The sequence below is a fragment of the Aotus nancymaae genome, unplaced genomic scaffold, assembly GCF_030222135.1.
Source record: "Aotus nancymaae isolate 86718 unplaced genomic scaffold, 86718_ANA_hifiasm-v0.15.2.pri h1tg000008l, whole genome shotgun sequence".
In the NCBI taxonomy this organism is placed as follows: domain Eukaryota; kingdom Metazoa; phylum Chordata; class Mammalia; order Primates; family Aotidae; genus Aotus; species Aotus nancymaae.
In genome coordinates, this window is record NW_026988419.1 from 46,091,051 (window position 1) to 46,118,829 (window position 27,779).

Sequence of the window (27,779 nt, forward strand, 5' to 3'; positions counted from 1 at the left end):
AGTGAGCTGAACCGAGGGGCCGCCTCCGCCCGCATCCAGCTAGGATGCTTCGCGGAGGCTATAAGGCCGCTGAAAGGCGAAGACACTTGAGCGAGAGCCTCAGCTGGCACCAAGACCAGGCGCTGAGTAGCAGCATCTACCTCCTGCGACAGATGGGCCCCACAGGCTTCCTGCTGAGGGAGGAGGAGTCGGAAAACAATTTCCGAGTAACTACCGTCCCTACCGCCTGCTGTTCGCCACCAGCCCCGCCCACCGGGTTCCCCACCCCCCAGCCACTTCCCCCCACAGGCATACCCAACGTGTGTAGCCACCATCACAATCCCTGCAGATACTTGCTGCCTCACCCCTAAAAGCGCCTCCCCGCGAGTGTTCCAGGCTCTAAAAGACGTGCAAATTAAGAAGGAAATAGTATTTATTAGAAGTTTCTTTTTTAGAGGTTAAGATCTCAAACTGCAACTCTTGTAAAAGATGATGGCTCTTGATCTTTAGGCTTGAAAATGTCAGAGGCTTTATATGAATATCTGGTTTGCATTACATGTGTTCTTGGAACCGTTGTTAGTGGTCATTAGTTTTGTAAATCAAACGAAATGAAAATTCTACAATCTGCTAGCATACTGGAAATATTTGCTAAATAAATAAATCGATTTCCCTTTACTCTTTGCTCACCCTGAAACTGTATAAAGGCCCTATTAAAGGGTGGTTTAAATGGCAATACCTTGGAAAGGTATTAATGAATAAAAATTTAAGTTTGCTAAAAGACCACAGATATTTCATATTTGCATATTCCATTCTTAACCACTCAAAAATCAGCCACTGTACTACCTCCTAGGAGTTCACTTATAAAATTTTACGTTATTGTCCTGCAGTTTAAGAGCTGAATGCAGTTTACTAGCCTGTGCGTATTTAAAGCATCTTTTTTTTTTTTAACTTGGTTGCTTTAATACTTACTGTATTTAATTGTTTTAGCCAAACTAGTCTTGGTGAATAAATTTTATCCTCTTCAATAAAATTAAATAAATTCACCGACTCAAATATATCAAACAAAATCCAAAATGAGTTACCTTACAAAAGGTACTTAGCTGCACCCCGAAGTAGAATTTCCTTACAGTAAGGAATTAATGGGTTGATTTTTGCTTTTTTTGGTTTTTGATTTTGGAAATTAGATTTATTTTCACCTGCCTAAGGGCAGGTCACTTTAAAACCATTTTAATTTGTTAAGTTGCTAACAAAAATAATGAAATGAAAAATCAGCTTACAGACTGGTATCAAGAGTTAAGATTCTCCAGAAGAAATCTATTCAACGTTTTGGAATCACCTAAACTAAATTACCTCTTCAAATCTCTTCTATTAACTCAGTTTTGCTTTAACTCTAAAATTTTACTGATTTTTTAATGTAAGCATTTTTCTTTGAAAGGTTTTTCTGGGAAATCCTCATGTTTGTGACTGTTCCACATTTCTGAAAGGAGGGGAGCTTTGTAAGCATATCTGCTGGTAAGTGACTTTTTAATGAAGACCTTCCACAAAGGAACATCTTGGTATGTTACATATTTTGTCTTTTTCATGGTTTGAATAACAACAAAATTAAAGAAATGTGGTGTTAGGGGAATATAAAGTTAAAATGGTCATGGCTTAACAATAAATTTTTCAGTATTTCCCTTTATTCTGAAAATTGAATAACATTTAAATTGAGAAGCATTTTATAATGTTAATGCTTTTAAATAGAAAAAAAATCAATTTTAGATTCTCATGTACAAATGTGAAATCTAACTAAAAATGGGGAAAAATCCTGATGCCACCACTGATGATAATTATGTGGTTCATTTGAGATATGGCTGTGCTTCAACAAATTGTGTTTCCAAAATCACATTTTCTTGAATAGTAAATGTTCCATTTTCTGCATGTATTCATAGGAAGTGAAAGTATTCACCTTTTCCATTATTGGTCTGTGGCCATCAAGTTTCAAAATATTTTCCTTTTATATTAACATTTGACTATGAATCATTTTTTAAATTTTCATTTTTTAAAATTTTTATATATTTGGGGGTACAAGTGCAGGTTTCTTACATGCATATATTGCGTAATGATGAAGTCTGGACTTTCAGTGTACTCATCACCCCAATAGTGAATAGTCTCTGCTATCTCTTGTTTCACTCTATATGTCTATGTGAGCCATTGTTTAGCTTTCACTTTTAACTGAGAACATGCAGTATTTGACTTTCTATTTCTGAATTATTTCACTTAGGATAATGGCCTCTAGTTCTATCCATGCTGCTACAAAAGATATGATTTTATTAATTTTTATGGCTGAGTTGTATTACATGGTAGATACACACACACACACACACACACACACACACACATATACACACACATACACCACATTTTTTTTTTTTTGAGGCGGATTTTGCTCTTGTTGCCCAGGCTTGAGCGCAATGGTGCCATCTCAGCTCACCGCAACCTCCGCCTCCCAGGTTCAAGCAAGTCTCCTGCCTAAGCCTCCTGAGTAGCTGAGATTACAGATATGTGCCATCACACCCAGCTAATTTTGTATTTTTAGTAGAGATGAGGTTTCTCCATCTTGGTCAGGCTGGTCTCAAACTCCCCACTTCAGGTGATTTGCCCACCTTGGCCCCCCAAAGTGCTGGGATTACAGGCATGAGCCACTGTGCCCGGCCTATCTATATATAGCATATTTTATTTATCCAGCCTAAATTATTTATAGTTAGGTTGATTCCATATCTTTGCTACTGTGAATAATGCTGTGATAAACATATGAGTTCAGGTATCTTTTTGATATAATGATTTCTTTCCCTGTAGGTATATACCCTGGAATAGGATTGCTGGATCATGGTAGCTCTAATTTTAGTTCTTTAAGAAACCTCCATTCTGTTTTCCATAAAGGTCATACTAATTTGCATTCCTAGCAACAGTATTTAAGCATTCTTTTTTCTCCAGTCCTTATCGATGTTTGTTGTTTTTTGACTTTTAGATAATAGTCATTATAACATGTATAAGATGGTATCTCATTGTGGTTTTAATTTCCATGTCTCTTATGATTAGTGATGTCGAGCGTTTTATCATATGTTTGTTGGCCACTTGTATTTTTTTTTTTTTTAATGTCTGTTCATGTCCTTTGCCCACTTTTTAATGAGGTTATTGGCTTTTCAGGATATTGGCCCTCTGTCAAATAACGTAGTTTGCAAATATTTCTCACCATTCCTTAGGTTGTCTGTTTACTCTGTGAATTGTTTCATTTGCTGGTCAGAAGCTTTATTGTTACTCTGTTGTTTCATTTGTTCTGCAGAAGCATTATTGTTTAATTAAGTCTATTAAACTATTTTTCTTTTTGTTGCATTTGCTTATGAGGACTTGATCATAAATTCTTTGCCCAGGCCAATGTCCAGAAGAGTGTTTCTTAGATTTTTTTCAAGGTTATTGTAGTTTAAGATCTCACATTTAGGTCTTTAATCCATTTTGAGTTAATTTTTGTATATGGTGAAAGCTATGGGTCCACTTTGATTCTTCTGCATATGGCTACCAGCACAATTTATTGAATAGAGTGTTTTCCCAGCACAATTTATTGAATAGAGTGTCATTTCCCCAGTGTATAATTTTGTTGACTTTGACTATAAATCTTTCAAGATAGAAGTAGAACTTTATTGAAGATTATGTCTATCAAATCTGAAATATTTTCTCTAGTGTCAGAATCTATTTGTAGGATAATTAACCTCTAGAAATATAAAACAAATTTTCTTTAGTTTAAATCCAGATCAACTCATTTTGTTTTGCCTATCTATACTCCTACTAATACATTATTAATATTATTTTAATTTAGTTGATATTTAACATGAAAAAATAAGAAATTAAGAAAAGATTATGAGTTTCATATTTCCAATGCTTTTCTTTACAAGTAAAAAAACATATAGTTGTTATTTCTAATGTTTTTACCTACCAAGTTTTTTGCTCTTTCATTTTGATCAGTTTTTATTAAGTATCTAGTAACACAAGTTATTTACTCTACTTGACATAAAGATAAAATATGGTCCTTTCACAACTTACAATTTGGTATTATGATTACATTTAAAATAGGTTGTTTTTTTTTTTTCCATTTTCATTTTATGTTAGGGTAAGGGTATTCTGTTTTGATTTTTATATAACTCACGTTATACAATATTGTAACAATTAAGTAAATGGAAATATAATCAAAGTGTTTTATATATTAAAGTATATTTAGTATTTTTGAATAATAATAGGTGTTTCCCACTTTTTTTTAAAGCTCACATTCCATTTTAATTGGTAAAATTTAAAGATTTTTTTTCTATTCTACATGCATAAATAGGAATTGAAAGTATTCACCTTTTCCATATTGGCCTATGGCAGTCAAATTTCAAAATATTTTTCTTTTCAATTAACATATAACTATGAATCACTTTTTACATTTTCATTTGTTTTATTTTTATGTATTTAGCGGGTACAAGTACAGGTTTCTTACATGCATACCTTGCATAGTGGTGAAGTCTGGTCCGTTAAAGTGGTATATGTAGGAAAACAGCCATTTGGTACCCTATCCAGAAACTTACTCCATTTCCAGAGAAGTTTAAAGGCAGTACCATAAATACCTAAATCCCCTCATTATCCTTTCCCTGTGAATGACTGTATGTCATTAGAAATACATGGACTCTTTCTCACAAATCTCTTCACACCAAATGTCTTTTGTTTTCATTAATCATACTTTTTTCACATATGGTTATTTTAAAATATAAGTTTAACAACTATTGTAACAGAAAATTGATGAGTTTTAGATTTATTCATAACACTTTCAGTAATGTAACTCATAATTCAATTTCTGTTCTAAATATATTAAATGTCTTTTGAGGTTATGTCAAAAATAAATGTCTTGATTTTTTTTCTTGTGAATGTTAGGATCTTGTTGAAAAAATTCAAGCTTCCAAGGAACCATGAATGTAAGTTTTGAGGTTTGAGTTTTTTGTTTTGTTATTTTATTTTACTGATTTAATATGATAATTATAAAATTAAAAAAATGAGAATTTTTTATTTAACATTTTCTAAACTTGGTTATTTTTCTAGGGAATCTGGAAACTATCAGTAGCTCAGCTTGTTAAACTAAAGATACTTGGAACATTTTTTATCTTTAAAAAAATGTAACTTTATATGTCATTTTCAAACTCATAGGCACTTAAAAACAGGTATGAAGCAATAGCTAATTATTAAGTAGAAAAACATTTATGTATTCTAAGAAAAGGTTACAGTTGTTTCTATATCTAAAATTATTTTAATTGTGAGAAAAATATCAAATGTGATTTTTTTTTAGATACCAGAAATAGACAGTTGGCATGGCACATTATATTATTCAAAAATGTTTGCTAAATGAAATTTTCTGCAAAGAAAAGCAGAGTAAAAAGTAGTTTTTAGGTGAGTACTTAAATTGAGTTTAGAGCCAGTTATATAGTTATATAAGTTTAAATTCCAGAGTTCTCAAAAGCAAGAGAGAAAGAAAAATAATTGCATCATAGGTCACTTAAATTTGTACATTTTATAATAAAGATACTGTCATGGTGAAAGGATTAACTGCAGTTGAGGAATTGTTTGACTTATGCTAGACCCATCTAAGAACTGCCACCATAGCATGTGTATACCTATGTAACAATCCTGCAAGATCTGCACATGTACCCCAGAAATTAAAGTAAAATTTATAAAAACTATTAACAAATGTTTCTGATATTCATGAAGAATTAAATTGATAATTAGGTTATTTTTTTTTCTATTCAATGAGTATTGGTTTTATTTAGGCAAGTTTATTCCTCCAGCTATTATATAATTACAATCACAGTAGACATATTTTAAAATTTATACCAGATTATAAATTATCATTAGTGCTTCACAGGGATTTTTCTTTTGTTCTCTTTTTTACTCTATATATTCTATTAGCAATGTCTCCCATTTTCCATGTCTGCAACTATTAACTCTGTATCAATGATTCCCACTCTTACCAGCAGACCAATATTTCCAGTTGCATTCTGGGCAGCTCAATTTGGAGGTTCCATGGGCATCTTAAATCCTAGATTTCTCTCTCTGTGCTCCCCTCTTAGATTTCCTACCTCACATACTGGCTTTCCTTTTTATTTTCTCTTCACAGCTATAAACGTTGATATTCTCTGTGATTTTTTTCCCTCTCGTCCTCTTCTGCCATATATCTACACATGCCACAAATCCTGCTTGCTTTACATCCTACATGTTTCTCTAGTGTTTCTATCTCTCCATACTCATTCTTAACTTTGTTCCACTGTCCTCAGCCCTTAGTATCATTCTGTGTAGCCTCTTTGTTTTTAATGGCTGCAATTTGCACTTGGTTTTTCACCCTGTGGATAGACAGATTCTTTCTAAAATGTCACCCTCTTCTTAATTCTCTCTTTCATTCCATTCTTGCTTGATGACTAGGTTGTATGATTTCATACATATTGTTTTCTTTTGTACTTCTCCATTGTATTCAGTTAAATGTTGCCCCCCAACTCCAAAGGCTTAGTCATTCTCTACACTATTTTTCCATATTATTGTCACAAGCTTCTATACTGAGGTTATCCAATAGAAATATAACATACAAATGTAATTTTCTAGTAGCCATGTTATAAGAAGTAAAAAGAGACAGAGAACTAATTTTAATATATCTTTTAACTTAGCCCAGTATATCAAAATATTATTGTGTCAACATGTAATCAATATAAAAGTTATGAGCTATTTTACTGTTTTAATACCAAGTCTTCAAAATCTAGCATGTTTGTTATACTTACAGTGCATCTCAATTCTGATACTATATTTTCAGTGGAAGTACTTGATCTGTATATAGACTTCCTAAAAAATTTTAGTTGAAAAATAGATTCACATATCCAAATTGTTACATACTTATATATATATTCATAACTATAGATTATCAGCTCTAAGTTAAAAACTAAATTTTTAATTTTAAAAAATTTGAAATTTGGTTTTTCAGTCACACTAGTCAAATTTCAAGTACACAATAGCTACTTACGGCTAACAGCTACCATATTCAACAGTGCAGTTCTACCCAATTAAATTCAACAAATATTTATTATACCACACATTTGCCAGGAGCTATGCTAGGTACTTTTTATAAATTGAATCATATGTATTGCTGGTATATGAATGCTTTTTATATAAAACACAGCAATTTTATATTGATCAATCTAATATTTTATGTTGTATTATTATTCTTTGCACTTATTGACGAAAGCAACCATTCAGTCTACAGTAGGGAATTTTTTAATGTTTAAAATTAATCCTATGTAATTTGACAATTTGTACTTTCTTCTAAAATAAACATTTTTTATATCTTTTGTATTTAAAAGAAATTTTAAATAGTAAACATTGAGAAAATCCCATGTGTACAATGTAATACTAGAGAGTATAATAATATTCAAAGAAAGCAAGTCTTAGTGATCTTGAAATTTGTCATTTAAATTAAAGCTAGAATAAACCTACATGAAAAATAATTCAAAGAAAACTATAAATAATTTACTCGTTAGGATTACGTATAGTATTTAAATAAGTGTGGAGGGAATGTTACATGTGATAGAAGATTAGAGTTTTGAACATCATTCAGGGATTCTTTTCTGAAAGGAATCTGGAGGCAATTGTCTATATTCTATTGTTGCATATAAGAAACCTGAGGCCCCGTGAGGTGGCTCACTGTAATCCCAGCACTTTGGGAGACCATGGTGCGTGGATCACCTGAGGTCAGGAGTTCCAGACCAGCCTGACCAATGTCAGTGTGGTGAAACCCTGTCTCTACTAAAAATGCAAAAATTAGCTGGGTGTGGTGGGGGGCGCCTATAATCTCAGCTACTCTGGAGGCTGAGGTAGGAGAATTGCTTGAATCTCAGGGGAGGAGTTGCTGAGATCATGCCACTGCACTCCTGCCCGGGTGACAGAGCTAAAAAACAAACAACAACAACAACAACAACAACAAAAAAAAAACCCACCTCAGACTCTCTTTTCTTTTTGAAGACCAACAAGGTGATTATGAGAATTTTATTATAAAAAGTGTCAATTTTTGAACACTGAACATTCTTTTTTCTACAAATATTTTCCCAACAAAACCTAGATTTACCAACTGATAATTTATTTTAAATTCAATGACTAGTAAATACTACCTATTCTTTTTGTAATTAAATATTTATGAATAAAATTTAAACCTCATTAAAGGAAATTTTTCTAAATTCTTACAAGAAAGATATAAACTTTTTATTTTCTATTTTCTTTTTATATATGCCATAAAACAGCCTAATAGTCTCTCAGAATTCTGTGTTCTGCTTTTATCAGACACTGTTACTTTGTATTTTCAATGCTATATAATCTCTGTAATGAAAGTCATCAAAGGCTAGCTAATATTTCACTGAATATGCTATACTATAAGCAATTTAACATTCTTCCATTATTAGGCATTTAATTTATTTCTAACTACTTGTTATATAATTTGTACATGAAGCTTTTTCTTCTTTTCAAATATTTCCTTAGCCTAAAGTCTTATTGTGTTTTGGAGTAGAGGTGTTAATATTTTTATGTCTTTCTCCCATATGTTTTGCCAAATTTCATTTCAGAATACTTTTGCTGATTTACACTGATTTCAGCAATATGTCACTTTCTTTAAGTTTTATTTGTTTTTTGGATTCTTGTTCTTGGCACATTTTAACTATAGTACTTAGCATACAAAGAAAGATATTAACAGTGTATTTAAGAAATATGAAAATAAAGACAGAAATATTTTGCCATGTTAGTAATATTTCTATAATTTTGGAAAGAAAGCCACACAAAGCAGGAAAAACACCAGATACAAGGTTCATAATAATCTATCCATGCCTGGTAAATTAAATAAGAAAATAGTTTCTATTCTCCAGTATATTTATTTAACATTCCTTTATGGAAGATCTAAAATGCCTTCAAATAACTACTTTAAATACAGAAGAAATAACATAAGGCAAACAAATCATAACATTTATTATTGTTTATTCAGTCAGTTTTATTTAGTGTCTGTGCTTTATTCTTAACTCATTTGTCTTTAAAAAAATTGAACATCTTCTACTGCCTTGTTTATGATTTGTGTTTCATGTGAATTGTACTTTGGTTATTTATCGATAAAACTGCAAACATTCCTTAAATATTATAAGCATTTCTTTTTCAAATATTTTTCTAATCTGTTATAAATATTTTCTTTATGGATTTATTAAATTTTGTTATATATATGAATTTTTGTGTTATTAAATCAGATCATATGTTCTTTTCATGTTTATTGTTTCAACCCTTTAAAAATTGTCTTTCTTCCATGGTATCGATAGTCCTTTGGAGTTTTTCCTTCTCATTTTATTATTATTTTTGTTCTTCATTACATAATAGCATCAGTGTGTAGTCGCTTTGGTACAAATTGGAGGCTGGTATTTGGTTTGAGTTAATTTTCCTCCATATTGTCACCCAGTCATCTCAGTTACAGTATTGGATAATCCTTCTTTTCTTCTTAAAAATGTTCAGTATTTAGAGAGTTCTCATATATTATTACATTTATTATTTATACACCACATTGTGATATCCGTTCGGGTTAGCTGTCTTGCTCTTTTCTTTCAAAATATTCCTGTATAGTCTTATACATTAATTTTTCCAAATTCACTTTAGAAGAGGTTGTTTCTTCCTTTTATTTTCCAGTTCACATTTTACCACACAGAACGGTTTGTGGCCAACTTCTTTTATGAAATTTTATTCTTCAGTATTTCTGTTGTCCCAGAGCATCTTCATTCCTGAAAGCACAATATTTTGTTTTTGTTTTTTTATATTTCTTCCCTTTTTTAGAGAGCAGATGTTGCTGTGTCTCTGTGACAAATAGCCCTTCTCCCTCAAAGTAATGGTTAATTAACGTATGATGCCCTCCGTCAGTCCACTTGCCACACCACCTCAGACAGGGAACAGCGATTTCTGTATTGATATGTAACTGTGCTGTTTTTAGTATTTTTAGTGTTTAGTTTTGGGGGGGAGTCTTTCCAGAATAACAGAGCATTTCATTATCTTGGAAATAATTTAAAATTTATATATATATAAAAGATACACAAATTGAATAGAAGGCAGGGGACCAATAACAACTAGCATTTAAATTATGGCATGTTGGAAGGAGCAAAGGGATGGGCCAATGAATAAAGAATCTGGGATTCCCTGATCAAAACTATAGGCACTTAGAACATCATTCCCTTAAGGATTGCAGAATGGAGAAAATTTAGAATTCAAAAAGTGCACATGCCAATGGTACAGGCAATATAGTAACTAATAGAGTGTCCTGAGAAACACTGACCAAATCTCTTGAGGACAAGACTAATGAGACACTATTTTGTAGGTACACCAAACAGAAACAGAAAATAGGCACAATTAAGTCTTGCTCTTCCACTATTTTTTCATTCACTTACTCATCTAACAAATAGAGTAGCTACTCAGATATCCCTGTTTCCTCCTTATATATTCATGTCCTAATTATTTTAATATTCTTATATGTTGATAAAATGTTTGTTTATGGACAAGAGAACAGATCAAAGTATACAACACGATTGTAACATCAATGCAAGGATGAACAGTGCCGTATTCAAGTGCACTGTTTGCATTGACTCTTCTTTAGTAACAAGAAAAAAAATAATTTATATATTTTTTAAGTGACTCTCTTCTGACATTTTGGCTCTGAAAAAAATATAAAGAAGTGGTCAGTGTCAGTGTAATAATTCAATCAAAACTGTCTCTCTCATATTTGAAAGAAAATTCTAACTTTCAGCATAAGTTGTTACCTCTCTGTATCTCCAGTTTTGTGACTGAATTTTAATATTTTGGGATTTTTCACTAGCTGCTTTACAGATGGGTCTTGTAGAAAGAGAGATAAATGACTTGCTTCGGGGGATACATCGAGTTCAAACTCCCCAACCAGGAACAAATGACAAAAATGAACATGTTAAAGAAGATGAATACGTTAAACAGAAGGAAATTGATTCAGAGGATATCTGCCCTATTTGTCAAGAGCTACTTTTAGAGAAAAAGCTTCCTGTCACCGTTTGTAGGTGATGTATTTTTTCTTTGGATTCTTAAAACTTATGAAAAATTCTAAAACATATTTGTGATTTATTACCTTAGGAGACATGATAGGAAAAAAATAGACAACTTTACCTACTGCTAATTTATACTTAATTAACATTATTTTGTTTCCTAACATATATGTATATGTAATATTTAGTAAGAGCTGAATATATGCTCTTACTCTAAATCTTTCTGAGCTACACTTCAAGGGTGAAAACTGAAACATAATTCCACAATTATTCCTCCTCCCACCTTGAATAACAAGAGTAGAATAATTTCTGTGTTTTTATTTTATACACACGAATAAATGCTATGGCATATTATATTTATAAAGAGTTTTCTGCAAGTAAAGATTATTTTACTTTGAAATTACAAAAATTATTTTCAGTTTTTCAAAATTCTATCTTTAAACCTAAATAATTCAATTTTCACATATGCACAAATGTTTATTGAGAGTCTAATATTCATACTTTTCTTCACAGCACTATAAGGTAGGGCTTGAAAAATTTGGACAGTCATTTGCCATTGCAATTTTTTATTCTTTTTTTCTCCTGATCATCTAACAAAACTTTTGTTCATATCGTGGTTGTTAATCTGTCTGCTTCTATTGCATATGGTAAAATTATTAACTACTTCCCAAAATGCTTCTCAGTGAAGCATTTTATTAAAATAATAATATTATTTTCCTTTGTGTTAAGCCTATATTCATCCTCACTTTACAAATGAAAATATTTTAAAGATGCAAAGTCTTTCACCATTTCATTGGAATGAAGGAAAATTTAAGTTTGGAATTCTATTGTATTAAAGATGATTGATTAATAGAGTGAGTGAGTGAGTTTGTGCATGTGTATGTAATCAAGTTATATCTGAAAATCAGTTCAGAATCTATTTTTATGTGGAATAAAGATGGTAGCACAGGAAATTTTATTTATGTAAATATATATAATATATACAATGAATCTATAAAACGGCTGTATACAAATGGTAAACTTGAATTTTCTCTCTCATAGGTTTGGTTGTGGCAATAGTATTCATATAAAATGCATGAAGATCTTAGCTAATTATCAGAATACATCAAACATTTCCATGTTGAAATGTCCTCTGTGCAGGAAAGAGTTTGCACCATTAAAACTTATTTTGGAGGAATTCAAAAATGCTAGCAAACTTGTAACTGCAGCAGAGAAAGAGAGACTGGACAAACACCTTGGAATTCCCTGTAATAACTGCAAACAATTTCCAATTGAGGGGAAGTGTTATAAGTAAGTGTCATCTGTGAATTATAAGCATGTGTTCTTATTTTTTTACATCAGAAACTTTGAGCATTAGAGTACCTGATCTGTAGCCTCCCTCTTCCTACATATATACTGTTTGACTTATGTGACTGTTTGACTACTGCTTACTTAGGACTTGCAGACTGACCATCTATCTCAGTCTAGTATCTCAGGAACTCCAACCATTTTATTTTCTTCTCCTGTATAGGGGTATTGGTTTGAGCTCTGGTCTAGATTGAGTCTGAAGTAGCACTCCATCCTAGAAGTTCTGGATACAGGATAGCTGGCTTTAGCCTAGATGAGTTTCCAAGCTCAGAGCCTTGCTGGATCTCTCACTTTCTGTACCTTTCTTTGAACTACCTATGAGGTTATTGCCAAAAATTCCTAAGATTGGGCCAGAGGGATATTAACTAGATTGACTAAATATTTAATCCAGTCCCCCCTCCCAAATTGCAATAAGTACAGCTTTTGTTTTCTTTCATACCTTATACTTCAACAACAACTACAAAAAGTGATAATTATTAGAGCAAACAATTTTCACTGTAACCCCCAAACTTTCCCACAGTTGTCATGATAAAACATAAATTAATTGCTATGCCTGGGAAATTGCATTTTCTTAATTAAAATTTTAAGTTAACAGTACATTAAGAAGAAAACATTATTTCAATCTTTGTTACTTTTTTTTTTGAAATGTATCAGTTTACTTTTCAGCCTTCTTAAATTACATTATGATGAGCTCAATTTAAATTATGTATATTAAAATTCTCTCATAAAACCATAAAATGTTATCACATCCAACAGCAAATTATACCTTTCTCCTTTAAATTTAGTTTTGTTTTCTGTATGTGTTACACAGAAGAAAGTTAATTATTAACAGAAGTGTTTATTGGAAAATGGCTGGCCTGAGAAGGCTCCTAGGGAGGATTCTCACTTGGGGAAAAAGTGCAGAATTTTTATAAACTTTTAGTAAGAGGTATTCAATGAGGTTCAGGAATGTTGGTTAAAGAGGATTCTAGGAAAAAGAAGGACTTGATCTTTGGTATTAGCAGCCATCATATGGGGAATTTAAAATTTTCTCAAGAGGGGTAGATAGGACCAGCAGGGAACTAACATCACATGTGAAAGAGGGGACTGGGACATGTGGGGGAACAAGGACATGTGAGGGCCACAGTGTAAAATTCTGAGTCCTTACAATCATTGTTTCTCAAATGGTTTACATGCAGCATTAGTATAAATCTTGCTTTCGGGTATGTTGTTGATGACAGTGCACTTGTGTCACTCAGAGCTTTCAGACTGCTCTTTCTGTCCTGGGGCATTATTCTTCCTACTAAGTAAACACATCACCCACTATCCAGCCCCCTGCCCACTGCCCTACACTCTCCTTTGAGAATATCTTTTCTTGTCTCATAACTTCTCCTCTATGGATTTGGCTAACAATTACTAATCTCTGTCTCCATTCTCTTTTACGAATTTAAGAATGCATTTTCAATGTTTGTGACTCCATCCTCCTTCCGTTCCCTCGAGTACTGATATTTCAGTCATCAGCCTGAAAAACTATTTCCAATTCTTTTAGGAATAGATTGAGTAGGAGACAAGATTAATTAGAAAGTTTCTTCATTACTTCTTCATTCAAATTTCAGAATTCAGCTACTTCACCTTTTAAGAGGTTAATTCCAAAATTATTAGATATATATTAAAATACAGCGATGCTTTTTTCTAGCCCAGCATATTTTGATGTATTGAATAAATTGCACCATTGCTCCAATCCATTGGTGTTAATTATTAAAATCTTCCCTGTATGTATAAAGAGCAATAATGAATAAATTTGCATTTGCTTCTTTTAAGATGTCTGAGGGCCATATTTTCTTAAATTTCTCTTGGCAATAATCTTCTAAACCTTTCATAACTTGAATAAAAAATCAGTTTACTTGACTACTGCTCAGAATATTTTCAGTTTGGTAAATTATGTTGCAAGTAATTAAAAATCCTCTGCTCTTGACAAAATTTTTATAAACAATATAACCTTGAGATTGGGCTTTTATGGAAAGTGGTTTTTTTTTGACTTGTCATAGTTTTATTGAGATATTTTATATGTTTACCTTTTTCCATTCTGTGGGAAAAGAGAATATAATTCCTGTTTTCAAGAAATATGCTGCTAACTCTAACTCTGACATTCATGCAACAACTGAAAAGCAGCACTGAATAACCAAATGACAGAATATCTAATAGGCTGTAGATCCTATAGGAAATTAGAGAAAGAGGTAAATGAAAGCTAAGGTAGCCTGAGAAGGCATCGTGGAAAGGGCATGTGGTAGGCAAAATAATGGACTTCCTAAAATGCCCACATCCTTATGCCCAGAACCTGTATGTCAGGTTGTATGTCATAGGGGAATTAAGGTTACAGATGAAATTAAAGTTTCTAATCGGCTGACCTTGAAATAGAAAGGTTATCCTGGATTGCCTGGATAAGCCTGTGTAATCATATGTCTTCTTAAAAGTAGAAGAGGGAGGCAAGAGAGTCAGAGGGAAATGTGACTCTGAAAGAAAGGCTGAGAGATGCTACATTGTTTGCTTTGAAAATGGAGGAAAAGGATCACAAGCTAATAAATGTAGGCAGCCTCTAGAACAGTGGTCCCCAAACATTTTGGCCCCAGGGACCAGTTTTGTGGAAGACAATTTTTTTCACAGGGATTGTTGGGGGATGATTTCAGGATGAAACTGTTCCACCTCAGCTCGTCAGACATTAGTTAGATTCTCATAAGGAGCGCACACCCTAGATCTCTCATATGTGCAGTTCACAATAGGGTTCACGCTCCTATGAGAATCTGATGCCACTGCTGATCTGACAGAAGGTGGAGATTTGCTTGCCCACCATTCACCTCCTGCTGTATGTCCCAGTTCCTAACACGCCACAGACCAGGTTGGCACCTGGGGTTGGGGACCCCTGTTCTAGAAGGTGGAAAGGGCAAGGAAATAGATTCTCCCCGATAGCCCCCCAAAAGTAATACAGCCCTGCCAATCCCTTGGTTTTAGCACATTGAAATGCATCTCAGACTTCTATCCTATGGAACTGTAAGATAATAAATTTGTACAGTTTAAGCTAAGTTTTTAGTAAATTTTTATAGCAGCAATAGGAAACTAATACATAGTGTGACTTGAAATGATCCTTGTCATGTTTAGATTGTTCCCAGGAAGTTTTGGTCAGAATTTGTCACCCAAAACCATCACAATAATTGGATTTTTTTCTTGTGTGTTTTGATGTTTTATATTTTTAGGTGTACCGAATGCATAGAATATCACTTATGCCAGGAATGTTTTGATAGCTGCTGCCATCTTTCACACACATTTACATTTCGTAAGGTACAGTATCCATCCTGAATCTAATATGGTGTTTCTATTTGTTCTGTTACAGAGCTAAGTCAGTCTAAGAATAAAAAGAATACATAACACTGTGGAATAGAGCTGAATGGTTTTCAATACAAACCTGAAGCCATATTTTTAGAACTCTTTTTCATAAGGATGCACAAGGCAACCAGTTCTTCCCTGGTAATTTATAAAATCTAACACAATAAGAAAAATGTGATGACATAAATAAATTTTTGGAACAGAAATTATAGCTATCAAACTTGAAAATTAGTTTTTAAAACCTCTCAACATTACAAATTGGCTTAGAATGTAACACCAAAGTATTTATGATTTTCTCTTAAAGTTTCTTACATAATAATGAAACATAGAATTTTACCGGGATCACTTAAAGTATACACTTAAAAACTATCTCCAGATGCTGAATAATACTACCTTCTATTTACCAGACAAGATAAAACATCCACAATTATTGTTATTATTTTTACCTTAAAAAGTGATGCCCTTATAGTAGCTATGCAATAGCATATGAGACTCACTAATAATTTGTAAATACTTTAATGTGTTAAAAATAATATGCATGCTTAGAAATATTGTGTTTTATGTTATTGATATGCAACCTACTAATTTTTTTTTTTTTTTTTTTTTTTTTTTTTTGAGACAGAGTTTCGCTCTTGTTACCCAGACTGGAGTGCAATGGCGCAATCTCGGCTCACCGCAACCTCCGCCTCCTGGGTTCAGGCAATTCTCCTGCCTCAGCCGCCTGAGTAGCTGGGATTACAGGCACGCACCACCATGCCCAGCTAATTTTTGTATTTTTAGTAGAGACGGGGTTTCACCATGTTGACCAGGATGGTCTCGATCTCTTGACCTCGTGATCCACCCGCCTTGGCCTCCCAAAGTGCTGGGATTACAGGCGTGAGCCACCGCACCCGGCCAACCTACTAATTTTTATCCACAAAATGAAAATATCTATGACTTTGCAAAGTAACATCTACTTTCTACCTATTACAGAAAAGAAACCAACAATGGAGATTACTAGAAAAAAGAGCAGAAGAAGTTGTACAATACGCAGATACTAAAAATGAGATAGAAGAAAAGATACCACATTTTCAAGAAAAGCAAAGGTGAGGTTACTAGTAAAATTTATATGTCTTGGGTGACAGAATCTTTGAATAACTTTTCAATTCGAATAAGTTTTATTAATTCCTTTATTCTTGTTATTGAGCACTTATATACTAGGTGACATTATAGCATTCAACTGAAGAGCAAGGCTGTAGAGCTGGACTGCCCGAATCCAATCATAGTTCGACCACATGTTGTCTATGTGACTTGTGGACTAGTTACTTCACTTCTATCTGCCACATTTTCCTCATCTTTAAAATGGGAATAATTGTTAAAACCAGTATTGTAGGAATTTTGTGATTATGAAATCAGTTAATACACAATAAATATTCAAATAATGTTAGCCGTTATTATTAATTTGGCCAGAAACTATACTAGATACAGGGAATACAGTAGTTTCCTTAGTAATCAAATAATCATTGAAGTAAATGTAAAATTGAAACTGACATAAATTACGTTATAAAAGAAAGATTCAAAGGTATCTGAAATTTGCCTTTGAAATAACTAGCCTCTAGGGAAAGAAGTTCTTTTTTGCTTCATTCCCCTTCTGTCTACTCTCTACTTCACCCTGTTGGAGGAAGAGTGCTGAGCAGATTGGTTATATTTCAGAACATTGATTCAAAACATTATTAGTGGAGGGGTCTCTTTTGTAATAGTACTGTTCAATTAAAGAAAATTTAGGCCGGGGGTGATGGCTCATGCCTGTAATCCCAGCACTTTGGGAAGCCAAGGCATGTGAATCACCTGAGGTCAGGAGTTGGAGACCAGCCTGGCCAACGTGGTGAAACCTCATCTCTACTAAAAAAATATATGAAAAAAATTAGCAGGGCATGGTGGCACATACCTGTAATCCCAACTACTCAAGAGGCTGAGGCAGGAGTCACTTGAACCTGGGAGCTGGAGGCTGCAGTGAGCCAAGATGGCAACACTGCACTCCAGCCTGGACAAGAGTGACTTCATCTCAAAAAAAAAAAGAAAAAGGAAAGAAAGAAAATTTAGCATGTCATATAATATTAAAAGTTCATGTACATTATGAAATGCATAGAAAACAGACAACTTCTAAAGGATGGGATAAAATAGAAGTTAAAAATAATAATTTCAGTGAATCAACCAAATAAGAAATGTGCCCACTAAATATATATCTCACTATATATATATATATACACACACACACACATATAATACACCCATACCTTCACACATATATACATACAAATGTATATGTAAGTTTCTATCCAAACCCCAATTGATATATAGCCCATGCCTGTGAGTACTCCACACACATTGGAGACCAGAGCTCTTATGGGGAATAAAATGAGCCTACACAAAGGCTTTGAAACTCCATTTTCCCTGCACAGGTATTATACTTCTTCCTGTTAGAATGATAAGTTGCATAACTAATGGTTGGACTTAGGACATATTACGGGACAGGGAGCTGAGAAGGAGAACATTAGGGGAAGAAGGACATTTTAGGCAGAGAAAATGGAATAAATAAAAAGAGAATTTCAGGAAAAAGAAGAGTAGGTAACAACCTTAAAAGAGTTCTAAAAATACACATTTTGGCCGGGCACGGTGGCTCACGCCTGTAATCCCAGCACTTTGGGTGGCCGAGGTGGGCGGATCACGAGGTCAAGAGATCGAGACCATCCTCGCCAACATGGTGAAACCCCGTCTCTACTAAAAGTGCAAAAAATTAGCGAGGCATGGTGGTGCGTGCCTGTTTTCCCAGCTACTCGGGAGGCTGAGACAGGAGAATTGCTTGAAATCGGAAAACGGAAGTTACAGTGAGCCAGGATCACACCACTGCACTCCAGCCTGGTAATAGAGCAAGACTCTGACTAAAAAAAAAAAAGAAAAAAAAAAAAATATATATATACACACACACACACACACACACACACACACACACATCTTAATTTAAATCAGATGACTTTGGTAAAAGTAATTTCTGTAATATGATGAGGATATATCTGTAGACTAATCAGAAGTACAGACTTTTCTGAAGAATATATTTGAACTTTGTTCTGAATGACTTTTGAATGATAGGGATACATCTGACCTTTTAACCAAGCTTTTTTTTTTTTTTTTAAAGATTTGTTGTATCTCTTTTACCAGTTGCGATGGCATCAAAAGCAGTTAATTCATAGTTTATCATCTTAGTTATGTCAGTCAGCACTTCTGGTACAAAAAACGGAGCTGGTACTTTTAGAGTTACATTAACATAGTCTAACAATATTGAAGTGGTAAGAATATACCCCAAGTGCAAACAAATTTTCTTATCTCTTATGATCTACCAGTTTGTCATAGTAGTCTATAATATTTAATGTGGCTTACTATACACTTCACTTCCTACCAGAAGACAGAGTGAATTTGTTTATACTTTTCTAAACATTTGCCTAACTGTGGGCTCAGACTAAAATATTATAATTTGAGTATATGGTCTGCTTTTATTGATGTTAAAGTGCAACTCAAACTCAAAAATTCTAGGTTAGCATTTTTTTTTTTATTATTGCATTTTAGGTTTTGGGGTACATGTGAATAACATGCAAGGTTGTTGCACAGGTGCACACGTGGCAGTATGATTTGCTGCCTCCCTCCCCGTCACCTATATCTGGCATTACTCCCCATGCTATCCCTCCCCAACTCCCTACCCCCCCACTATCCCCCCTCCCCCGCAACAGACCCCCGTGTATAGTGCTCCCCTCCCTGTGTCCATGTGTTCTCCTTGTTCAACACCCGCCTATGAGTGAGAACATGTGGTGTTTGATTTTGTGTTCTTGTGTCAGTTTGCTGAGAATGATGTTTTCCAGGTTCATCCATGTCCCTACGAAGGATGTGAACTCCTCCTTTTTAATGGCTGCATAATATTCCATGGTGTATATGTGCCACATTTTTCCTGTCCAGTCTATCATCGATGGGCATTTGGGCTGGTTCCAGGTCTTTGCTATTGTAAACTGTGCTGCAATGAACATTCGTGTGCATGTGTCCTTATAGTAGAACGATTTATAATCCTTTGGATATATGCCCAGTAATGGGATTGCTGGGTCAAATGGAATTTCTATTTCTAGGTCCTTGAGGAATCGCCACACTGTTTTCCACAGTGGTTGAACTAATTTACACTCCCACCAACAGTGTAAAAGTGTTCCTATTTCTCCACATCCTCTCCAGCATCTGTTTTCTCCAGATTTTTTAATGATCGCCATTCTAACTGGCATGAGATGGTATCTCAATGTAGTTTTGATTTGCATTTCTCTGATGACCAGTGATGATGAGCATTTTTTCATATGTTTGTTGGCCTCATGTATGTCTTCTTTTGTAAAGTATCTGTTCATTTCCTTCGCCCATTATTGAATGGGCTTGTTTGTTTTTTTCTTGTAAATCTTTTTTAGTTCATTGTAAATTCTGGATATCAGCCCTTTGTCAGACGGGTAGGCTGCAAAAATTTTTTCCCATTCTGTTGGTTGCCGATTCACTCTATTGACTGTTTCTTTTGCCGTGCAAAAGCTGTGGAGTTTGATTAGGTCCCATTTGTCTATTTTGGCTTTTGTTGCCGATGCTTTTGGTGTTTTGGTCATAAAGTCCTTGCCTACTCCTATGTCCTGAATGGTTTTGCCTAGGTTTCCTTCTAGTGTTTTTATGGTGTTACGTCTTATGTTTAAGTCTTTAATCCATCTGGAGTCAATTTTAGTGTAAGGTGTCAGGAAGGGGTCCAGTTTCTGCTTTCTGCATATGGCTAGCCAGTTTTCCCAACACCACTTATTGAACAGGGAATCCTTTCCCCATTGCTTGTTTTTTTCAGGTTTGTCAAAGATTGGGTGGTTGTAGATATGTTGTGTTGCCTCCGACGCCTCTGTTCTGTTCCATTGGTCTATATCTCTGTTTTGGTACCAGTACCATGCTGTTTTGATTACTGTAGCCTTGTAGTAGAGTTTGATGCCCGGTAGTGTGATGCCTCCCGCTTTGTTCTTTTTGCTTAGAATTGACTCGGCTATGCGGGCTCTCTTTTGGTTCCATATGAAGTTTAAGGTGGTTTTTTCCAGTTCTGTGAGGAAGGTCATTGGTAGCTTGATGGGGATAGCGTTGAATCTGTAAATTACTTTGGGCAGTATGGCCATTTTCACGATATTAATTCTTCCTAACCATGAACATGGAATGTTTCTCCATCTGGTTGTGTCCTCTCTTATTTCGTTGAGCAGTGATTTGTAGTTCTCCTTGAAGAGGTCCTTTACATTCCTTGTTAGTTGTATTCCTAGGTATTTTATTCTCTTTGTAGCAATTGTGAATGGCAGTTCATTCTTGATTTGGCTCTCTTTAAGTCTGTTATTGGTGTATAGGAATGCTTGTGATTTTTGCACATTGATTTTGTATCCTGAGACTTTGCTGAAGTCACTTATCAGTTTCAGGAGATTTTGGGCTGAGGCGATAGGGTCTTCTAGATATACAATCATGTCGTCTGCAAATAGAGACAATTTGACTTCCTCCTTTCCTAATCGAATACCCTTTATTTCTTTTTCTTGTCTGATTGCTCTGGCTAGAACTTCCAGTACTATATTGAATAGGAGTGGTGAGAGAGGGCATCCTTGTCTAGTGCCAGATTTCAAAGGGAATGCTTCCAGTTTTTGCCCATTCAGTATGATATTGGCTGTTAGTTTGTCATAAATAGCTTTTATTATTTTGAGATACGTTCCGTCGATACCTAGTTTATTGAGGGTTTTTAGCATAAAGGGCTGTTGAATTTTGTCGAAGGCCTTCTCTGCATCAATTGAGATAATCATGTGGTTTTTGTTTTTGGTTCTGTTTATGTGGTGAATTACATTTATAGACTTGCGTATATTGAACCAGCCTTGCATCCCCGGGATGAATCCTACTTGATCATGGTGGATAAGCTTTTTGATGTGCTGTTGTAATCGACTTGCCAGTATTTTATTGAAGATTTTTGCATCTATGTTCATCATGGATATTGGCCTGTAGTTTTCTTTTCTTGTTGAGTCTCTGCCAGGTTTTGGTATTAGGATGATGTTGGTCTCATAAAATGATTTGGGAAGGATTCCCTCTTTTTGGATTATTTGGAATAATTTCAGTAGGAATGGTACCAGTTCCTCTTTGTATGTCTGGTAGAATTCGGCTGTGAAACCATCTGGGTCTGGGCTTTTTTTGGGTGGTAGGCTCTTAATTGCTGCCTCGACTTCAGACCTTGTTATTGGTCTATTCAGGGTTTTGACTTCTTCCTGGTTTAGGCATGGGAGGAGACTACTGTCCAGGAATTTATCCATTTCTTCCAGGTTTTCTAATTTATGTGCATAGAGTTGTTTGTAATAATCTCTGATGATGGTTTGAATTTCTGTGGCATCTGTGGTGATATCCCCTTTATCATTTTTTATTGCATCTATTTGGTTATTCTCTCTTTTCTTTTTTATTAGTTTGGCTAGTGGTCTGTCTATTTTGTTGATCTTTTCAAAAAACCAGCTCCTGGATTTATTGATTTTTTGTAGGGTTTTCCGTGTCTCTATCTCCTTCATTTCTGCTTTGATCTTAGTTATTTCTTGTCTTCTGCTAGGTTTTGAGTTTTTTTGATCTTGCTCCTCTAGCTCTTTCAATTTTGATGATAGGGTGTCAATTTTAGTTCTCTCCTTTCTTCTCATGTGGGCACTTATTGCTATATATTTTCCTCTAGAGACTGCTTTAAATGTGTCCCAGAGATTCTGGTATGTGGTGTCTTCATTCTCGTTGGTTTCGAAGAACATCTTTATTTCTGCCTTCATTTCAGTGTTTATCCAGTCAACATTCAGGAGAAGGTTGTTCAATTTCCATGAGGATGTGCGGTTCTGGGTTGGCTTCTGAATTCTGAGTTCTAACTTGATTGCACTGTGGTCTGAGAGACTGTTTGTTATGGTTTCTGTTCTTTTGCATTTGCTGAGGAGTGATTTACTTCCAATTATGTGGTCAATTTTAGAGTAGGTGTGATGTGGTGCTGAGAAGAATGTATATTCTCTGGATTTGGGCTGGAGAGTTCTGTAAATGTCTATTAGGTTTGCTTGTTCCAGGTCTGAGTTCAAGTCCTGGATATCCTTATTAATTTTCTGTCTCGTTGATCTGTCTAATATTGACAATGGTGTGTTGAAGTCTCCCAGTATTAATGTGTGGGAGTCTATGTCTCTTTGTAAGTCTTTAAGAACTTGCCTTATGTATCTGGGTGCTCCTGTATTAGGTGCATATATATTTAGGATCGTTAGCTCTTCTTGTTGTATTGATCCTTTTACCATTATGTAATGTCCTTCTTTGTCTCTTTTGATCTTTGTTGCTTTAAAGTCTATTTTATCAGAGATGAGAATTGCAACTCCTGCTTTTTTTTGCTCTCCATTTGCTTGGTAAATCTTCCTCCATCCCTTTATTTTGAGCCTTTGTGTATCCTTGCATGTGAGGTGGGTTTCCTGGATACAGCACACTGATGGGTTTTGGCTTTTTATCCAATTTGCCAGTCTGTGTCTTTTGATTGGGGCATTTAGTCCATTTACATTTAGGGTTAATATTGTTATGTGTGAGTTTAGTCCTGTCATTTTGATGTTAGCTGGCTGTTTTGCCCATTGGTTGATGCAGATTCTTCATTGTGTTGCTGCTCTTTACCATTTCGTGCGTTTTTGGAGTGACTGGTGCTGGTTGTTTTTTTCTATGTGTAGTGTCTCCTTCAGGAGCTCTTGTAAAGCTGGTCTGGTGGTGATGAAATCTGTGAGTACTTGCTTGTTCACAAAGGATTTTAATTTTCCTTCACTTATGAAGCTTAGTTTGGCTGGATATGAAATTCTGGGTTGAAAGTTCTTTTCTTTAAGGATGTTGAATATCGGCCCCCACTCTCTTCTGGCCTGTAGGGTTTCTGCTGAGATATCTGCTGTGAGTCTGATGGGTTTCCCTTTGTGGGTAACCCGACCTTTCTCTCTGGCTGCCCTTAGTATTTTCTCCTTCATTTCAACCCTGGTGAATCTGATGATTATGTGCCTTGGGGTTGCTCTTCTAGAGGAATATCTTTGTGGTGTTCTCTGTATTTCCTGGACTTGAATCTTGGCCTGCCTTGCTAGGTTGGGGAAGTTTTCCTGGATAATATCCTGAAGAGTATTTTCCAGCTTGGATGCATTCTCTTCGTCACATTCAGGTACACCTATCAAACGTAGATTAGGTCTTTTCACGTAGTCCCATATTTCTTGTTGACTCTGTTCATTCCTTTTTACCTTGTTTTCTCTAATCTTCCCTTCTCGTTTTATTTCATTGAGTTGATCTTCAACTTCTGATATCCTTTCTTCTGCTTGGTCAATTCTGCTGTTGAAACTTGTACATGCTTCGCGAAGTTCTCGTGTTGTGTTTTTCAGCTCCCTCAATTCATTCATATTCCTCTCTAAGTTGTCCATTCTCGTTAGCATTTCATCAAGTCTTTTTTCAAGGTTCTTAGTTTCTTTGCATTGGGTTAGAACATGTTCTTTTAGCTCACAGAAGTTTCTTATTATCCATTTTCTGAAAGCTGATTCTGTCATTTCATCCCACTCATTCTCCATCCAGTCTTGTTCCCGTGCTGGTGAGGAGTTATGCTGCCTTGTAGGGGGAGAGGTGTTCTGTTTTTGGGTGTTTTCATCCTTTTTGCGCTGGTTTCTTCCCATCTTTGTGGATTTATCCGCCTATTGCCTTTGTAGTTGCTGTCTTTCTGATTTTGGTAATTTTAAGTCTGCAGCAGCTGAACTCATAAACCCCCTTTTCTTCTCCCCAGGTGTTCTGGCCCAGGGGTTTAGCACTTTATGTTTTTCAGCTGTGTTGCTACCGTTTTCCCTGCCCACAAGGTGGCAGTCTAGTCACACTCAGCCTGCAGAGGCTTCGCTGAGCTGCTGTGGGCTCCGCCCAGCTTCCGTGTGAGCTTCCCTGCAGTCCTGTGAGTGTAGTTAGAACTGCTTCCGCTATGCTGGCCCGCCCCTGTAGTGACGAAGTCTCTGTAGTGGCGGGTTGTCTTGGTTATGGAAAATTGCCCCGGAACTGCAGGGTGTTTCCCGATGGAGGACGCCCCTCCCCCACAGAGCTGGACCGTCCCGGGTTCAGCCGTTTTTCCAGAGGGACCTTCTTTGTCCGGTAATCTCTTGGCTTGCCTCCTTGCCACAGCTCCCCTTGCTGGCCCAGAGCTAGGTTAGCATTTTTATTTGATATGACCATGTAGAACTTTTTTTTTTTTTTTTTTTTGAAATGGAGTCTCACTATGTCACCCAGGCTGGAGTGCAGTGGCGTGATCTTGGCTCACTCCAACCTCCACCTCCCAGGTCCAGGTGATTCTCCTGCCTCAGCTTCCTGAGTAGCTGGGATTACAGGCACCTGCCACCATGCCCAGCTAATTTTTCTGTATTTTTATTAGAGATAGGGTTTACCATGTTGGCCAGGCTGCTCTCAAACACCTGACCATAGGTAATCCACCCACCTCAGCCTCCCAAAGTGCTGGGATTAGAGGTGTGAGCCACTGTGCCTGGCCAAAAACTTTGTTCTTTATGAAGTTGGATCTATATTGTTCAGGATCAATTAAATAGTTTTTTTTTTAACTTTATAATGTATGAGATTTATTATCTTTAGTTCAAGAAAACCTAGGGTTTGATTACATTATTTATATAGAAGTTATTTACCTGTGCTATTGATCACTTCCTGATCTATAATAACATGTGAACACTTATGTTTCTACTTACTCTCATTCAGCCAAGTTTACACACCAAAACACGTTGTAAGATCATTGCCTCTCCGACTGATTACTAAGAATAGTAAGCTGCTTGCCCCAGGCTACCAGTGTCTACTTTGCTTGAAGGCATTTCATCCTGGTCAACATATAAGATTGCTACCATGTACTCACAAGGTAAAAGTCACATCATTTTAGTCTGACTTTCCCTGTAGGATCAATTTTCACAAATGAAGTGATAATTTAAGTCTTCCCTTCTACTTTTGAACTCTGTACAGAGGTGTTCACATTGCATAGCACATGTAGAAAGAACTACCGCAGAGACTATTGAGAATGCAGCTTTGCTCCCTGAGGATGTATTTATAGTGATTAGTACTCATTTCTGTATATACTAGCTAGGAAAGATAAAATGGCAATTTAAGTTAGATTCTTTTTATCTACTTTAGTTATCTGTAGAAAGAAAAAGCTTATAGAATACTAATATTTTGCTATGTATTTTTATGATTCTTAAGATGAAACAGAAATGCCTAAATTCATATAATTATTACTTCTTCCGAACTTACTAGAATCACCATACTACTACTTGATCACTATATAATTGATAATCAACTATATAGTGGTTGATAACCAAGTTTTTTTCTGAATGAAGTCGCTTTAGCAAATAAAGCTTCAGTAATGAAGCTTTAGAGTCATCCCTACTTAAAATGGCCTATTATTTTATTTCCAAAAATTTAGCTGGTTATTTTATATCTTACTGTCATCAGATCCATTTTCAACTCCAGTTGGTTATAACTTTTTTTTTTAATTGCATTTTAGGTTTTGGGGTACATGTGAAGAATGTGCAAGATTGTTGCATAGGTACACACATGGCAGCGTGATTTGCTGCCTTCCTCCCAGTTATGACTTTTTAAATAATTTTCCTTAGAAATAATTAGACAGCAGTGAAATTAATAGCTTTAAGTAGTTTTTAACAAAAATACAAGAGTGCTATCCATAAAAGTCTTTGCATTTTAATATCAAAAATGGAAATCAGTCCCTACATCAGTTATATTTAGAAGTGAACTTCTTCAAAATATTTTCATAAAACCTGATAAATAATTATTTTTCAATTTTGCTAAATATTTTTAATAATCACACAATTATAAAACTGGTGGAAATTTATTTAAATAATATTATAAACAAGATTATTATAGCTCTGATTAGCTTATCTTTTTTTAAAGTTTCACAGGAAATGTATTGACAATTGGTTATTCCACAAGTGCAATTCATGCCCTATTGATGGACAAGTTATATATAACCCTTTAACTTGGAAAAATGCAGCAATGAATGGACAAGCACATCAGTCTGTTTCAAACAGAGACATCATTCATCTATCAAAGCAAGAAGAACCAGAGCTTTTTATTCCTGGTACTGGATTAGTCTTAAAACAAAATAGACTTGGAATTTTACCTAGCATACCTCAGTGTAACTTTGATAAATTGAATACACTTCAAAGCCCAAAAGATGCCTATGAGAATATAACAATCGATAATCTATGCTCCAACAAATTAGATAATTCAAGAAAATTAACCTATGAATATAAAATTAGCCAATATTTCCCTAGGTATCTTCAAGATCTACCCACTGCATCATTTGGGAAAATACCATCTCAAACATTTCTTCCTCCTATTGTTCATAAGAATACTGTGTGTCCCACTGGAATGGAAAGTCCATGCATCAGTGGAAAATACCACACTAGTCAAAGCCAGCTGACCAAAGGCTATAAATGTAATAACCACAACCTAAAGAAGACCCCTGGTACTAAAATAAGATTGGACAACAAGAGATCAACTTTACTTCCAGAGGATTTCAATCTTACTGTCAATTGGGACACAGCTAAATTTAGTTTGTCTGAAAGATGTAATAACTGTATGGGGAGAATTAGACAAAAATGTCATCATCTATTAAGACAGCCTGTGTCTCATTCTGTAAATATAAAAAGTGCTGAGCTATCTTTAATAATAGAAGGAGTTCAATTGTGAAAAAGTATTTTTGTTTACTATCAGAAAATATTTGAATGTTGAATATAAAAAATGTTCTGTATAGAACATAAAAAGCACATATACTCTTGACAAATGTATATAAAATTCTCCGTTGGAATTTGCCTACTTATCTATAAACAGCTCACTACACTTAAAGGAAATGATCTCATACTT

The 27,779-nt window shown here is 34.9% G+C and overlaps 1 protein-coding gene across 1 annotated transcript; it reads left to right on the forward strand.

The window, feature by feature from the left end:
• Window positions 1-27,779, forward strand: ZSWIM2 (zinc finger SWIM-type containing 2). The gene is made up of 9 exons (XM_064373275.1): window positions 1-206; window positions 1,415-1,491; window positions 4,924-4,964; window positions 10,907-11,117; window positions 12,144-12,392; window positions 15,680-15,764; window positions 16,782-16,894; window positions 25,608-25,761; window positions 26,805-27,779. The coding sequence occupies exons 1-9, from the start codon at window positions 45-47 to the stop codon at window positions 27,603-27,605; spliced, it is 1,893 nt and encodes a 630-aa protein (XP_064229345.1). The 5' UTR covers window positions 1-44; the 3' UTR covers window positions 27,606-27,779.